A 17254-nucleotide genomic window follows, 5' to 3' on the forward strand; every position below is an offset into this window, starting at 1 on the left:
AGGGAGAGAGAGAGAGAGAGAGAGACAGCACTTCATTGTTCCCTTCAAGGTGTCTTCTCCTCATGCGGTTAGACTCCATAATATTTGGGGTAGTGTGGTAGCAGGCCGCCCTCGTGCACAGACACAAGCAGGAGTCTCAGACTCCCCAGGGACGTTATCTTGTTATATTCTTATACATGCTAGGCGCGCGTTCTAACCGCATATGCCAAGGCTGTCGACCGGTGAATCCATCAGCCCCCCCTCCCCTCCCCTCCCCTCCCCCTCCCCCGCCCCTCTCTGCCAGGAGCCTCGCTGCCACCGTGTGACGGCAAAAAAACAAAAAAACACCTGCCTTAATTGTTTTCTCTAATTTCAGGGGAGTGATTAATGATTTGATCAGGCTCTTACGTCAATGCCAGCGATGAGCTCAAATGAATAAGTAGAGCGGCTGTCCATACATCGCACAGTGCCGTCGGTGCTGTCCGGTGGAAACTTTGTACGTCCCAAAAACCGTTACTTTGTCAGGAAATGCAAAAGTGGACCAATGGAGCCAATGTAGTTATTATTTTGTCACGAGTTTCTTGTTAATCCTTTTCATTGGTTAAATAATTATGTGTAAAACCCACGGACACGCTCAACCCGTTTGACTTTCTAACATTTTCAACTTAGAAAGCAGGACGATGCGACGTGTCGTGTGCATTGACTTACAAAAAGGAAAACATTAACAGTTGAAATATGGAGATACAAGGTGTCTGCCCTGCAGCGACGCTATAACTATTCATGCTGTATTTCAATGTGCCCCTGCCATCAGACGGTGCATTACGCTGCAAGGTACTGTGAAATCTAGGCAAATGACAGCTACACTGGAAAGACTCTCCATTATTATGTATTAGATTGAATTCTCACCTTCCATTTCTAATCAGGCCTTGGTCTCTTTGGAATGTGACTGTGGTCCAGAGAAAAATTACAGAGGAAAGAGAGGGGGGGAAAAAAAACAAGATTCAATCATAATAATGTTTCCTGAAAATCTACCTCCACCAGCCAGTGTGACTACTGTGTGTGTGGTTATGGTATCCTTTTTTTTTTTTAGAAATATGGAACAGAAACCAGTGTTATTGTCTATTGTGTCATTTGTAAGATATGAAGGAAGTCAGAACGTACCTGCACGGGTAAAGGTGAACGATTGAACTGCAAATGGAGAGGAAAAAAGGGAAAATAGACAAGAGATGTTGTTAAAACCTTGTGCTTTGATAATGTCAACGCAGTAAAATGTAAATTGGTAAGTGTGAGCACAACCATGAAAATATGCAGCACTCTCCTTTATAGTGACAGCGTGCTCATTTTCATCTTAAAGCAGTGGAAAATAAAACCCCAGTATGGGGAAAGCAAACCCACGAACAGAAGCAGGATATTGGGGGAAGCATTATTTTATTCTCAGGAAGAGGATCAGAGGAACAGCAGTACTGAATGTAAGTCCCCATGGAATTAGGTTATCAGTGTTGGGCTCCATCCAAATCCCACACATTATGATAGTTGCAGTACAACACAATGGCAATAGCCCACAGATATAAATGCTTGACCTACGGAGAGACAAAATAATACAGCAGTCCTAAATGTAGGCGCATTTGCCAATGATTTGAAAACAACACAACACGGGCCCTGGTCTGATAATGGAAGGGAATGTTAAATTACTTATCTCGAATGAATGAATTTGAGTGTGAAGGTGCAGTTTTGATGCGGCTGTGTTCACAGTTGATGCACATCAGCGCACACGGAATTAAAGTAAATAGGGCTTATTTCCATCTGTGCTGAATATATTTCCTTTGTTCTGCATTTATGCGCGCGCCATTTATGTGGCGGCGGCGCGTCTGTGACAACAGCGTGGGCTCACGTCGGAGGCGACTTCAACAGAGCTAATGCGGTGGTGAGATTGTGTGTCAGGCGCAAACCAGAACGGCATGGATTGAATTTTCTTTTTTTACCTGCATAGTTGCTAAGTCCTTTTCTCTTCTTTCTCCTCCAGTAGAGCCAGGCACTGAAACCCATGAGTACGATCCAGCAGGCCCCACCCAGACCGGCAATGAACGCTGGCTGCTTCACCACGTCTGAGATGCTATTGTTGCCCTCAGTCCCTGTCATTACATCTCTCAGTTCTGCACCTGCACACGTACACGAACACACACGCACACAAGCACGCACACAAACACATGCACGCGCACACACACACACACAAAAGAGAGAGAGAGATAGGACTGGACCGGTGAATATCTCTGACCCACTGTAACCCGTCTCAAGAAGAACAAATACAATCCACCTTTAAAAATTGTAAAGCTGAAGCTTGATAATATTCTAGAAAAACGTCTAAAATGATCAAAGGAACATTGCCACTGTACAAACCAATCGTGGTGTTATTATACCAAATACAGAATCTAAACCACTAGCACACATAACGTTATCAACTGTTTATACATTTCATAAATAAATGCTCTGAGCTTTATATTAGGTCAAATCAGAGAGTAGTATTGACAATAATGACGTGACAAAAAAAAGAAGAAAAAAACGAGACAGACAAAGAGACAGAACATGACGAGTCAGACATAACAGACAGACAACGCATGGAGACTAAAAACAGTCAGTGGACAAGGCAATACATAAACAATAACAGAGGTAAGAAACAGAGGAATGGCGCAGACAATCCGCGGACAGAGTTAATCAATTCAGCAGTGCACTTATCAGTTTGAGCTGCAAGACGTGAGATTGACAGAGCACCTCTGACAGAGTTTGATTTTCTGTTGCAGCTACTGTGCTGTGAAATTAGATTCACAGTCTCCAGCAGGAAACCCCCCCCACCCCCCTCTCTCTATCATTAAACCTCACGCCACAACCCACTGTTTTCCTTTCTCTGTCCGCTAACGCTATTTTCCCCATATATCAGTCAAAAGTCACACATGAAGCGCATCTGGCATCGGCCCGCTGATATTGATTCGGGGTTTATATACTCCTTCAGCATCCCTCAGCCATTTGATAAGATGTGATAGCATGATAAGCTCTCTCAATAACGCTGTCTACTTTGTTAGCGGCAGCAGCCCAGGCGCTGAAGAGGATTATCGATATGGCTAACAGCACTTGCCACGGTGTTACTAGACAGTATTCTAAATGAAATGTTATCGATTCCCTGATAAATGTCTATGTGACACGAAGCAATACTCTTTCTTCAAGCGCGATAAATTGATAAATCATTTTTCCAGACCACATCTGTGACCAAGGTTCCCCCGGCCGCATTAGGTCACGGGGCTAGCCCCCTGCTTGGCGTGTGTGTAGATTGTGTGTGTGTGTGTGTGTGTGTGTGTGTGTTTACCTAAAATGATGAGCTGGGGTTTGCTTCTCACCCCCAGTCCTGCATTGGTCCCGGCAGCCACGTCCACGCGGTACTGCACCCCCATCTGCAGGCCCCCCACAACCACTGAACGGATGGTTGCGTCCACAGTCTTATTGACGTGGAATCGAGTCTCGTTGGCCAAACACCAGATCTGACACAGACAGACGGGCAAGACGGAATTCATTATAAGAGCAGCGTGCGCAGTATACAGTATATCACTGGAATTATTCAGCAGGGTGCGGCGCATCGCATGCATAGTTTATATCTCTCCTTCCCTACATTGTACTCCTGGATGATGCCGTTCTGCTGGTCCGAAGGCGGCGGGTCCCAGGACACGCTGATGGAGGTGCTGTTGTGGTTCCCCACCGTCAACACGGTGACCTGCTGTGGAGGGGCACTGGGTGCTGTGGAGCAGGAACCAAAAAAAACATGAGAAAACCCTGTTTTTATTTTAATTTAATACGTTGTTATTTTAACCACTAATACAGTCAGCGACAATACAATTCCATTGTGACAAAGCAGAGGCCATATTATTGCTTTTTCTTTAAGCCCTACAGTATGTTACTTTATTCCACGACAGTGTTGTGTGCGAAAATAGACAATCTACAAGTTCAGGGTGCGTCAAACATGACTCGCATCACAAGCTTGTAGATCTGCAATTTTTGCAATTCTTTGAAATATTAAAAAAAATGTTTAGAAAAAATATTGAAAGCCCAAAATGGAACACCAGGTTTAAAGCGGGTAAACAGAAACGACAGTTCAAAATCATTATAACGTGGAAAAAACAAACACACTCTGCCGCTGTATTCAAAGAGCAAGCCAGGTATTTTCTGAACCGATACAGTAAACTGCCACTGCGTACGAAATGAATAGAATTCAAACGAGCGAGCACTGAGTCTACTTAATGTCACAGGGATAAATCTTCTTTTGATAGCTTTTTGCACTTCTCCACATCAATTCAATGGCAAGGAATTCCTAATACACCGTGGCGCACAGGATCCCGAACACATGGAATTGATCAATTTGGATACCAATCCCATGCGCTACTGTATTATTTGCTTTGGAAGTTATGCAGACACAGCACTTGGGGTCGAAACTCTATTTCCCTGATCACACAAAGAAGCTGTACTAGCCCATATTTCTCCCGACCAGCAGGTAATCAGAAGCTGAGCCAGCAAATGGCACCCTGAGTAGACATGTGCCATCATAAAGGGTGACTGAGCCCAGCAACTGACACCGCCTCCGTAATGAATCACCACCATCACATGCAGGCATATGGCAGTGTTTGGAGGGTAAGAATATCACATTTTAAACATCTCAGCTAAACGAAAGCACACTCAATTCTAATTCATGAGGGCTCCGTGATATATGGTAGGCATAGATGATACCCGTGGCCCATGCTGCTACTTTCCATGTGGCTAATTGTTGTATACCAATTACACATATACTGTATAGGACTAGCCTTGTAATTGTTAGGGAGAGGGGGTAGGGGATCCAAAGAGATAGCAGACAATAGGGGGGGGGGGGGACGTCTATGTGACAGAAGAATACATTATTATCAACCTTCACTGATGTGACTGTGTAGGAGATCCTGGGCTCTCACAATTCCCATTATTATACTGTAATAATCATGGTTGACTGGGTTAAACATCCACTGAGAGTTTGTGAAACTGTGTAGTTGAAATTGTCTTTGTTGTGGAACCAAGGATACTGGCCACCGGACTACAAAGCAGTTCAGTGTTGCCCAAGCGGGTTGGCTGTAACACAAAATGTCTTGCTTGCCACTTGGCCTATGAGCAGCCTGGCCACTGTGGCTTAAATACTCCAGATGGGCCTGGCTCTAGAGTTGCAACTCACAGCCTGCCATCAACATCAACATTGATGATAGACCAGAAGAATATTTTTGAAAAAATATGCCATATGATTTATTACATTATATTATATTTGATCATCATCTAGTTTATTTTTAGGTTTAAATGTACTTTATTTTCTACTTATTTTCTACAGTAATACAGCTTACTTTACTGTTAAACTACCTAATGACAATAATGTAGCTGACATTTGATACAGAAACGAAAAGAGTGAGACACTAAGTAAGCGAGAAATTTGAGAGAAAATATTGGGGTGGGGTGTGTGTGAGTGAGTGTGAGAGAGAGAGAGAGAGAGAGAGAGAGAGAGAGAGAGAGAGAGAGAGAGAGAGAGAGAGAGAGAAGGAAGGAATTGATATCAGAGAGTCAGCTCAGTGTGCATGTGGTGTGCAACAGGGACTTGGCAGGCAACATGGCAGCAGGGGTCCATACAGGCCCAGGGAGAGAGCTGAGCTGGTGTCATGGGAGACAGGTCCCCTCTCCTCCAACACCCTACAGAGGGCCATGCCTGTCACACACCCCCACCGTACTGTCTGGGGGATCTGGATGCTCACACAGGGGACTTGCCACCACAGCATGTGTGTGTGGGTGGGTGCACTTGAAATGCCATTTTCCATCAGTATCTAGGTATGAAGCCATTACCAGAGGCAACAAGCTAGAAAAATAGGGGGTGGACGGAGCCACACACAAAAATAATATCTGTTATTTCATCCAATATATATCATTATGCATATGATGTGTGAGAGCTAGTTACCTTCCTCCATGGTGCGTGCCGTCATGGATTCACTGTCTGCGCCTTGGAACTCGTTGAAGTATGGCCGTACTTTAATTTCATAGACAATGCCCTTCTTCAAGCCAGAGAGAGTCACATCCCTCTCAGAGGCCACCTTCAAATCCTGTACCTGCCACGGCCCTGGAGAGGGCAGACCTGAGGTCTGCCTATACAGAACCCGGTAGCCCTGAATGAACTGCGACGGGTTCTCCACCTGATGGGGAGACAGACGGGGGGGTCTCAGTTATAATAATAAACTTTGTCATGCAATGAATAGCAAAAATAGGCGATACACAACGCGCCGCATCATGATAGTGTAGTGAACCTGTGTTATGGGTGCCTTTGGAGGCAATAACAAATCTATCTGATGGAGTGATGGGACTCACCTGACTGAGACACTGATAACTGATCATTCGTAGCTGGACATGACTGTTGGGAGGGAAGGGACCCAAAGGAGGGTGCTCAATAAGGGACATTCATGCCTGGAGAGCAGAGCTCAGTCCACATTACAGGGTGAAGGCCAGCTGCGCTATCTGTCTGTGTGCGCTGTGCAGTGTGCACTCATTGCTGGGGGAGGGGGTGCTGCTCGCACACCGTGTATAGCGGGCTAGGGAAAGAGGAGGTTGAGGGGCGAATAGTGGGGACCATTAGGAGTGCCTTTATTCCACTATTCAGTGGTGCGAGTGGTCTCCTATCATCAACGGAGACAGACAACTCACTGCGCTGTACGGGCAGACACTGACTCTGTGACTGACGAGTCAGTCCCCAAGTCCCAAAGTCGTCCAAAGCTCAGACCCTGTGGGAGCGTCTCGAAAACCCGGGGAAAGTTAAGTAGCCAGGTTTTAAAGACATTTAATAAAACTGTGTGCCTCTTTGTCCTATACTGTATGTACTGTAGCAGTGAACATTTTTATCTATCTGCAGTCAGCTGTAGTGATGGGGTGGGAAAACCACTGGGGTGGCCTCCTAATCATAAAGTGCCACAGCGCATGCCCCCTTGTGTGTGTGATGTGCAGCCTACAGTGTACTGTATCCCTCAGTGCCATATTACGGGGGGCTATGGGGGACTTGCAGTGGCCTGATACATACAGAGATAACATCCGAAACCGCTCTTATATCTCGTTTTCTGTCTGTGCTCATGCTATCTGCTTATTTATATGGTCTATGAAATAAATAAAGGTTATCTTTTATGTAACCTTTGAAGTTCTGACTCCATTATTAATGTCGCAGTAGAAATATTCTTTACATTTCTCAGACCTGAGACAAGGTTTATTACAATATGTTTGTGAGCTGGTAGATCTAATAATTTTCACAATTTTGTATAACTTTCATTTTTTGGAACCTTTTTTTTTTAGTGGTGCAACCACTCCCCTACGGAGCTATGTGTGTGGGTGGGTGGCTGGGTGCGTCTGAGCACGAAAACAGCATGGCTGAATTCACCACCTGTGCGCAACCTAACACACACACAAACACACACACATATTAACTGTATATATGGTGATTTCGGGGGTGCCAGTACAGTACAGTACAGTACAGTACAGTACAGTACAGTACAGTACAGTACAGTACAGTACAGTACAGTACAGTACAGTACAGTAGAGGGACCCCCACATGGTAACTCTGTCATTTCTCAACCGTTTCGGATGCGGGGCGGCTCGCCGGAATCGGGCCGGCACACTGGGTGCGTTCCTGTGGGTGCGTTCCACACACACACGGAGTTGCACCACTCACTTCACACGGGTGTGATTTTTTTTTAACTTCACCTACACCTGACTTAATCATGTGGTTAAGGGCATAATATACTGTACATCCATACAACTGATATGTCAACTTCTTGTATCAGTGTTAATTTTGCTTAGTGTGGGAAAAGTTTATGAGTCGACGACTAGTATACACAACATTCCAAGAGATATTTCATGGAAAGAGAGCCAGACATTCAATTTGAAGTAGCAAAGCTGACTGTGCTCAGCCACGCTTAAACTAGGTGAGACGTTTTTCACCTCCTTGGCCCAGAGGTACTGCGTCAAAATAGACAGCTGTCTTTTTCCTCTTATTACGGGCAGGGGAAAGTATTTAATTGGTTGGTCTGTTGAGGGAGAGTGAGACACATGAGATATAACTCATAGTAATGGCTTGTTAACAGGGGCAGTAGCAAGAAAAAGCTTTTACTAGTGAAATAAAGCAGCTGTTTACCGTCAGACCAGACCAAATAAATCAGTCCGACTCTCTTGCCCGTTTTCTCTCCTCCTGCTGTCTCTCTTTCCCCCTCTCTCTCTCTCTCCCTGTCTTTCCCCCACCCCCCACCCTCTATATGCTCAGCTCAGTTAGCTGCCTGCATTTCATTAACAAATGATTTGTGTATCTAAAAGCCTTATGAACCATTGCCCCTCCCACTCTGCTCTCCATACTTACTTGAAATAGAATTTATGTGGCGTAGGCCATGACTCTAAATGAATTACACGCCTCTGTGTTCAGTCTCACCTTGTCTAAGAAGACAGCTGTGGCATATATCACAGTGCTATACACGACGTACACTTTTGCTGTCATCGTTTTGGCAAAATATGTTCTCATTTAGTTTCCTTCATCAAATCTCTGTTTCGCCTATAATAACTTTAGTGTAATGTCAATCACGCAATTGAAAGATTGATGTGATGGTTTATTTGTATTCTAGAGCGCGTACGTTTTGCATAGATCCATGCCAAATGAATTCACTGGATTTCTGTTGATTGCTGAGGATGCCAGAATGTGAAAGGACAGTAATGCCCATGATCACAATTCTTTACTGTCATAATGAGAAAGACAGCAAGAAAGACAGCAACAATCACAAGACATTGCCACACAGGACGTCTGTTAATTAAATGTTCAGTAGTCTCTCTCGAGACAGACTGTGCCTAACGTCAACAACAACGGCAAATTCAAAGGAAAAGAGGCCGCTGTTTTTCCTTTGTTTTGCCAATCGGTACCCAGATTGAACGTTCAGTGTATGAGGAGAGCCTATAATGATAAGTCTGCTAATATGGATGATCAAAACTCTTCAAACGATAGTAAGTATTAGTATGCAAAACGTTATCTCGAGATTTAAAGTGCATAATGGAGTGTTTGTGTGCGTACGTGTGCGCGCGCGTGCGACCGTGCGTGTGTGTACTTATGCGGAAGAGTGTCATTAGGCAGCACAAGCAGGCAGATGGGACACCTTGCCAAAAGACAGGAATAACATTTTCTTGATATAAAAGCTGACTGCAAACCGCCTCCAACACAATATGTTGCACCTAATGGTGATCCATTCATCCTGAACAGAAACATTAGTCTTAATTTCGTTGTCACCTCAAACCATCACAAATTGATGGAGCACCAGCTGTCCTGGACTATGAACGTCCAGCCATCCCTCAATTGCTCTCAGCTGCATTCCAAAGGTTCCAACACCCTTTTGTCCATAACACAGCTTGCATGCCAAGCAGTGTTGATTTCGTCAACTAATACTATAACAAAAAAAATCCGTCGACTACCTTTATTCACTGAGGGAAACTAAATTTAAACTATAAGCTACGATGACTAAAACTAAGACAAAATATATTGACAATTTTATTGACAATAAAAACTAGACAAAAATATTAGGGAGGGACTACTGGACTAAGAGTCGGCTATCTTCAGCAAGCGTATCAGCCACTACGACGGCATCAAGGCCCGCCAAAATAAATTCTAGTCGACTAAATCAACTGTAGATTTAGTCGACTAAAGTCATATGATATTTCGTCGACTAAAAGTATAGACTAACACTAAAACATTCCAGGTGACTAAAATGTAAAAAAAAAAAACCCTAAATGAAAACTATTCAAAAGACTATGACTAAAACTAAAATCAACACTGATGCAAAGTATGAAGATGATCCCGGAGAATTCTCATGATATTCAACGTTTCGGATCTAAAGCTACATTTTGTACCTTCAGTTTGTCAAGGTGTGGACAAGGTCAAGCTATCTATAACCGGTGTTTATTCTGTATACCGTATGTCTGTCTCTTTGTCCCCAACAGAAGTAGACACTGATGGTTCAGGACACTACTGTACTGTACAGTATTTCAAGACATCGTGAAACAGATAGCTGGCGTGACTAATAGTGTGCTCACACGGACACAGACACAAGGATGAATTTCTATCGAATATCTTAGTTACAATGAAATTGAGTTGACGTGGTTTTTTTAACCCATTAAGACACCAGATTCTACAAAATATCTTCTAAATCATGACAGTTTTCTGAAAACCCTATGTTTCTATATCAGTGGTTCTCAAGCTATTTCATGTCAAGGACCCCCACAATAATTGTTGGCCACCGACCCCCATTTGAAAATATGTTGTTCCAGGAACACCCCAGAAAGAAACATGAGTTTGCTGTGAAACAATATTAATTGTAAGATTTTCGCCACGTTTTCACGATGACAAGAAAATAGCAGATCTACAAGCTCGTGGCGCGGCATTCCGTGCCGCCCTATGAGCTTGTAGATCTGGTTACAGTGGTTAAAAGGTGATGCATCTGTACCACCTCATAGCTTCTAACCACTTTAACCATTATTTTAAACTTTAAAATGGGATTTTTACTCGAGTAGTGGCCCATAAGAATTGGTCCGTGACCGTGACCCACAAATGGGTCCCAACACTACACTACAGTATGTCTGTGAATGGTACTCACGGTCCATGTGACCTGCACAGCAGTGGAACTGAGGACCACAGGGTTGTGCATGCTGACCAGCACGTCTCCCAGCTCCTTCTGGACACGCCGATGGTCCACCCCCTGAGCCGTGGGACTGATGTCTGGAAGAAACACAGAGGCAAACAGAGATGCACCATATATAATCGGTAGCATATCGAAATCGGCCATATTGGCTCTTTAAGAGCGTCAGCTGTTAGTGGGGAGGGCGGCTTACCATCTGCTTTCACCAGCAGAACAAATATTTAAAAATAAATCTGCAAGTTCTGCGAGATTATATATCTATAATCTATGAGCTCAATATAAATATAATAATGTAATATATCGGTATCGGCCGATATGACACTGCAAATAATCGAAGATTGGATATCGGTCATAATTGCAATTTACATGTTTTGTTCTTGGTTGCGAATCATGTCTCACACCGATCATAGCAGATCTACAAGCTCAAGTATAAATCAGGCTTATGGTTATAGGTATGTCTAAAAGAGATGGGAGTGATGCTTTATTGCTGAAAAGCCAGTACAGCGAGGAGATAAATCCAGATATATACATTTATTTATACCTTGAGTGCGGACGGGCTCAGACATGGGGCTGGGGTCTCCCAGACCGTGAATGTTGACAGCCCTGATGATGAACAGGTAGACGGTGTTGGGCCGCAGGTCTTTGACGGTGAACTGTGTGGTTCTCACATGGTCTGCTACTGTCTGCCAGCTATTACTCACTGACTGGCTGCAGGACAAACATAAAAAAGTCCCATCAGACAGTGAAGGGAAAATGTCTTGCTTACTTTGGGAAACTCAGTGCTCTTAAGATGGTATCCGGAGAACTCGCCAGTTTACCAACTCGCCGCGATTTAGTACATTTTAGTTTCACTTCACCGTCATTTAAATTGCATTGAATTGAGAAAGAGAGGATAGTTGTTTAGAGTTAACACTAGAGAAAGTAGGAATGCTAAAAGTTTAAACACCAAAGTACCGAAACAATGTAATGCATTAGTAAACATATCCTGAAATGGTATAGGCCTACTTATCATTGGTATTCACATACTCACCTTTTTATCATTATCTATCATTATTATTATAAGAATTTTCACCGCGGCAACTTGGTAAACTGACGCGTTCTCCGGTATCCCTTGAGATGTGGCACCAACCACTATTGTCTGGGCAATGTAGCATTATGGAACGCTAGCAAAAGCAAACACAATACAACTCCACATTCTATTGAAATGCTTCCTGACAAGCAACTCCTTCATAGTCATTACTGTGTCCTGAATAGGTATTTCCTTCGTTCTGCTTCCTTTTTACTTAATTAAAATGCCCTTTTCATAGTGTGTTTCCTGAAATGCAAAGCACATTGCTTTACATGAAGCACAATGCCCTAAAATTGTGCTGCTTATCAATATGTTGGTTCAGGCAATACCTTTGAGCCCTAGCTTAGTTTATCAGGTGTTTAGTCCAGGAAAGAAAACATTACATTATTGTATTCAAGTCATACAGTGGAACTTTTAAGCTCCACTGATATGGGTAATTGCTTGCTAATCTATACGAATACCAACAATGACATATCAATGTTATGCTCACACAGGCAAAGGATATCTGGCTAAAAATTGCTCTGCTCAAACAGCTGGTGCTGTTTGAACAACATCCCTTTGATCATTACTGATTGCAAGATGTCTGCGAAACTAAAGGTCCCTATTTTCATACGTGCCTTACCTCTTAACCCTAAAATTGTCAGAATAGTTACTTTCCATCACTGGTCATAATAGCCATGTCTTTTTACATTAAAGTACAATTTGTTTGCCAACATTCAACACAAAATACATGTGTGCCTTTCTCTCTGTGGAAAAAAAAGGCATGCTCTAGTCTAGAAACTCTAGCGCAGGCATGTCTTGTTTGTTCACATAAATGCCCACTTTTATGTTATTTATTGCCAAGTTGAGTGGTCACTCAAGGTATAGCTGGAGGTTCTGGGTCGCAGACCTACCCAAAGGCTTCGATGACATAGAAAGAGACTGGAGAGGCATCCTCCGGCCCCGGTTCCCATGACAACGAGATACTGCTCTTGGTGACGTCCGTGACTTCTGGCTTAGCGGGAGGCCCTGGAAGGGCACTGGCATTGTGGGACATGAAGTCTGAGGGGTCGGTGGATTCTGAAAGGTGAAAGAAATGGAAAGGAGAATGAAAATCTATGAAGTACAGACGAGAGTCAGAGAGGTCGTGCCCGAATATTTTTCGATTCATGTAAGCTTTGAATTCTTTTAAATCGACAAACAAACCTCTGACATCCAAGTACGCACTCCACGATGTCTCACCACTGGAACTACTAGCAACACAGGTGAACGACCCTGCATCGGAAAGCTATGAGGATGACAGACAGTTCAACAAATCATTCATTTGATAGACTCACAATCAAAACAAATTAGAAAACCTCTGCACTAAATATCTCTTTATAGTCTATCGTTATCGGTCAGGTATAAACCTTCTATCTCCATATTTCAAATATAGAGGGTATGCGCATGTGAGTGGCAAAGTGAGTTTAACGTCATTTAATGCAATCAGATAGGACTTTTATGTTTGGATGTATGGGCAGTCAAGGCCAGAAAGTAGTTTTTTGCCACTCAGTAGGCATTCCCCAATAACTTCCATACCCTCTATGTATGTGAATGTGCTACTCCACCATACTACAGTATCGCACAAAAGTAACACAAATGGCGACAAGCTCAACACCTCACGATGCGAGGCGTGTTGTGAGATTGTTGATCTGCAATAAAAAAAAAAAAATAGACTGTGAAAGTGGTTAAGTCAGTCTGTAGGTTTTAATAAATATTGAACAAATTAACGACAGCTTGTGACTAAATAACTACATTTGATCCTATAGAGCACAGGTTATTATTTTCTGAAAAAGCAACAGTTTTGGACATAAGGTTTCCACCCGACAGTGATGTGATGCTACTACGACCATCTTCTCAGTTTGAAATGGGTTGCTCATCCAAAACACAGACAATGCATCACTTTCATTCCCTGTGGTTTTTATTCTTCAGAATCCAATAGCCTTTTTTTTTTCTTTACTCTGCTTCCCGCTGACTTATACTACCTCCTACGTCAATCGGGGGTTGTTGAAGGAGGGTGGCTGCCAATATACTACAGTAAAAATGCATTAATGTCTTCTCTGGCTCGAAAACAGTGGGATGAGAGGGGGCGAGACCAGAAAGTAGCGATGGCCAATAAAAAGAACGACCCAGAAAGTGATGACGCTAATTTTCTTAATTAATTTCATTCAGTAATGGCCATTAACCAAAGTCCCCCCCACCCCGCACCGCCCTCTCTGTCAGCACCACCACTGCCATCATCATCATTAATACTGACACAGAAAATGGATAATGTATTTAACACCAGCTATGAAGGAGAGCTACACACTGACAAAAGCCTCATCTCTCTCCATCTCTTTCTTGTTTGAGGGAGAGAGAGAGAGAGAGAGAGAGAGAGAGAGGAACAGATGGACAGACAGACAGACAGACAGACATACAGAGAACGAGAGAGAGCACTTTACGATGGTGATAGGGTGTTCTGTGTTGCACAGTTTCTCCATTATACAACCCCCCCCCCCCCCCCGTGCTGTCCTTGAGTTTCTAACCGCTGCCTGGGAGATTTGTACTAAACAGCGCCATTTAACGACTTCTAAAAATCAATACGCTCCATTCATCGCTCAAAAGCAGCCTGACTGCACTTGTCCATTTGAATTACATCCAATTGACATGAGATGGGAAAGTTTTCTTTAGAGGAGATATGCATGCACTCGTTCAGCCTGGCCGGCACACGACGCACGCGACGTGTGCACGCACTTTCGCATTTTCTCAGTCTCTCGCTTTCTCCACAGCTGCTTTCAGTGGGGGGTGCATGTGAAAGGACAGCGATGAGAACAGAGGAGCAGAGAAAACGCGAAGTGGAGGTCCAGCCGTTTGAAGGTCAGACATATCCTGCAGTGTAGACGGCTGTAACTTGCTGTGTGTAATATGCTGACACACACAGCGTGTGTCAGTGTAGATAGAATGCATGTGCACACTGCACTACTATGTGTGTGTGTGTGTGTGTGAGGAGAGATTTTATACTGATAGAAAATAATTTAGCAGAAAACCCTTAAAGCAACCTGAAAATGTAAGAAATTCAAGCTACAGTAACAAGCTAGCAAGACAACAGACAGGTGGCAGGCAGGCAGGCACACACAGACAGACAGACAGACAGACAGACAGACAGACAGACAGACAGACAGACAGACAGACAGACAGACAGACAGACAGACAGACAGACAGACAGACAGGATAGATGGATACATCAGATACTCAAAGCACACTAACTGGCTTACTGAACTGAGACAAACATAGTCATAATTCATTTTTATGACCCCTGAACCACCTTGTGAGAACTTCTGGTGAGCGTGCAGAACCATACTGACACCTACCCTGGTATTCTGGATCTGAAGGCTGCCATGTTCCAGCAGGGACATGCGAGGGTCCTTCCCTAGAAGATTGGCCCCGTTCTTCAGCCAAGTGACCGTAGGCTCTGGGTCCCCTGAGGCCTGGCATCTAAGTAGCACCACACCCCCCACAGCCTGCGTCTGATTGGATGGGCCCTGCCGGATGATGGGCGGGGGGCGGTCCTTCAGGGCTAGAGACAAGAAGAAATTGTGCAGGAAGACATTGTAAATAGGACTTCAGTGTTGATATATTTCGGATAGTGTGATACCGTAATTTGGGTGCCAACGTGTCAACGTAGAACACGTTGCCTCCAAGTGTTGGTGATAATGAGTAATTGCAGACCAAGTGTGTTTGAATTGGAGCTGTGATGGATCTGTTGTGAGAACCATAGTTCCATAGAGCCATTTCCTGGGAAGAGCACTGTGTTCACTGCACTGCATTGCACCTCTGAGCTGTAATTACTAGGTGGGTATTATTAACAATGGTTTGCCTGTGGCGCTAATTACAGTACCATCTTTCCAACACCTTTAAACATATTGCTGCCCCTCCTCCGTCGTGTTCTTCTGGCTCATGGTTACTCCATCTCGTTCTTGGCATCCCTCCCCATAACCCCCTCCACCCTTAACATTGAATTAGAAAGCTAAACAGGCAGAGCACTTGCTGTAATGCATGCTGGGTGATCCCACAAACAGCCTCTGCCCTGTTACGGCTGTGAGATAAGTGTCTGCCGACCGCATCAGACGACAAAAATACAAGCTGGGTGAGTTGGGTTTCCAGTGGTCTCGTAGCCTCCTATACCTTCACTTTCTCATTTCCTCACTGCTGCTCTCCATTGTTATCAGGCCTGTCTCACACAAGCGTTTACAGCACATTCCCCTGCTCTTATCTCTTATCGCAACCCCTTCCTCCACACAAAAGAGTATAGAACAGTGTAGAAGCGCACTCAGAATACACCCAGAAGTATTGCATGATACTGTAGAGAGGACAGGCATTCAAATGCATTTCAGTGTTATAGTAGTATAGTAGTCATACACAGTCAGATCTGTATACAAATGTAGCCAAATAGACCCTTCAAGTTTTACTGCTATAGTGTACTGCTATATGACGATGGAAAAAAACTGAGGTAATCAATGTGCAATGCCTGGGGAATTAGCATAATTTGGGGGGACCAGGGGCAGCTGTCACAGGATTTGCTCCTGTTTGCATCACTACGGTGCAGATGTCAGCCGAGGAAAACAGCAACACTCCCTAACTCTTCACACAACATTTGCATGCTACTTCGTCTGAGTGGAAGCACAAGGAAGGATTTTCTTCTTTCCAGAGAACATGATTAACAAAACAAAAAAAAACTTGAGCAGATGTTAATTAAAGAATAGACCATGGAGTAAATGGAGAGAAAGACGTCCACGGCTTCGCAAATGGCAGCGCCTCGGTGCTTATAGTCTTGACAATGTCCTCATGAGTAAGAGGGGAGGGCAAAGTGACTCTCCCCCAGAGAGAGACAGAGAGAGAGAGTTTTTTTTTTTACATTTTTTACATTTTAAAAGCATTGCGATGCCTTGGCAGCTCGTAGATATGTACATAGGGTTAACCCATTCTGACCTGAGATCAGATTCATACGAGGTTTCCACTGGACACACACACTGGTCTGATTAACCCATTCTGACCTGAGATCAGATTCTAAAAAATGTCAGTCGTTCTTCGATTTTCTCAAAAATAGCAGACCTACAAGCTCGTAGCGCGCCACTCGGTGGCGCGCTATGAGCTTGTAGATCTGCTATTTTTCAATAGCTAAAGCACAACATGATGCTAAACACCAAAATGGGTTCCCGGTCAGAATGGGTTAATGTGGTTAGATTGATTTAGATGCTCTATTAACTATTCTAAAAGAGCTAGTTTATCTGATTCCGTTAAAACGTGATTATAATATAAACACACTATAATCTAATACTTAGCCGATATTGTATTGTAGTAGCTAAATCTTCAGAAAATTATGAATGTCTATAGAATGACTTGCTTACAATGAGATTGAGCTAACAGTTAAGTTTTGTTTCTCCATGTGTTTGTTTGGGAGAAG

The 17254-nt window shown here is 43.7% G+C and overlaps 1 protein-coding gene across 1 annotated transcript in view; it reads right to left on the bottom strand.

The window, feature by feature from the left end:
* The window catches only part of LOC308326709 (roundabout homolog 2-like), a 106373-nt gene that overhangs the window by 14980 nt on the left and 74139 nt on the right, over nt 1–17254 (bottom strand). Inside the window, exons 10-20 of the mRNA XM_080779705.1 lie at nt 15162–15367; nt 12979–13060; nt 12687–12852; nt 11266–11432; nt 10683–10804; nt 5981–6212; nt 3638–3762; nt 3338–3509; nt 1962–2138; nt 1141–1167; nt 886–925 (exon numbers count right to left, since the gene is read on the bottom strand). Of these exons, the coding sequence (XP_080635831.1) occupies nt 886–925; nt 1141–1167; nt 1962–2138; nt 3338–3509; nt 3638–3762; nt 5981–6212; nt 10683–10804; nt 11266–11432; nt 12687–12852; nt 12979–13060; nt 15162–15367 (1516 nt within the window). The remainder of the gene's footprint in view (nt 1–885; nt 926–1140; nt 1168–1961; nt 2139–3337; nt 3510–3637; nt 3763–5980; nt 6213–10682; nt 10805–11265; nt 11433–12686; nt 12853–12978; nt 13061–15161; nt 15368–17254) is intronic.

This window comes from Protomyctophum bolini (genome assembly GCF_963924005.1).
Source record: "Protomyctophum bolini genome assembly, chromosome: 13".
Classification (NCBI taxonomy): domain Eukaryota; kingdom Metazoa; phylum Chordata; class Actinopteri; order Myctophiformes; family Myctophidae; genus Protomyctophum; species Protomyctophum bolini.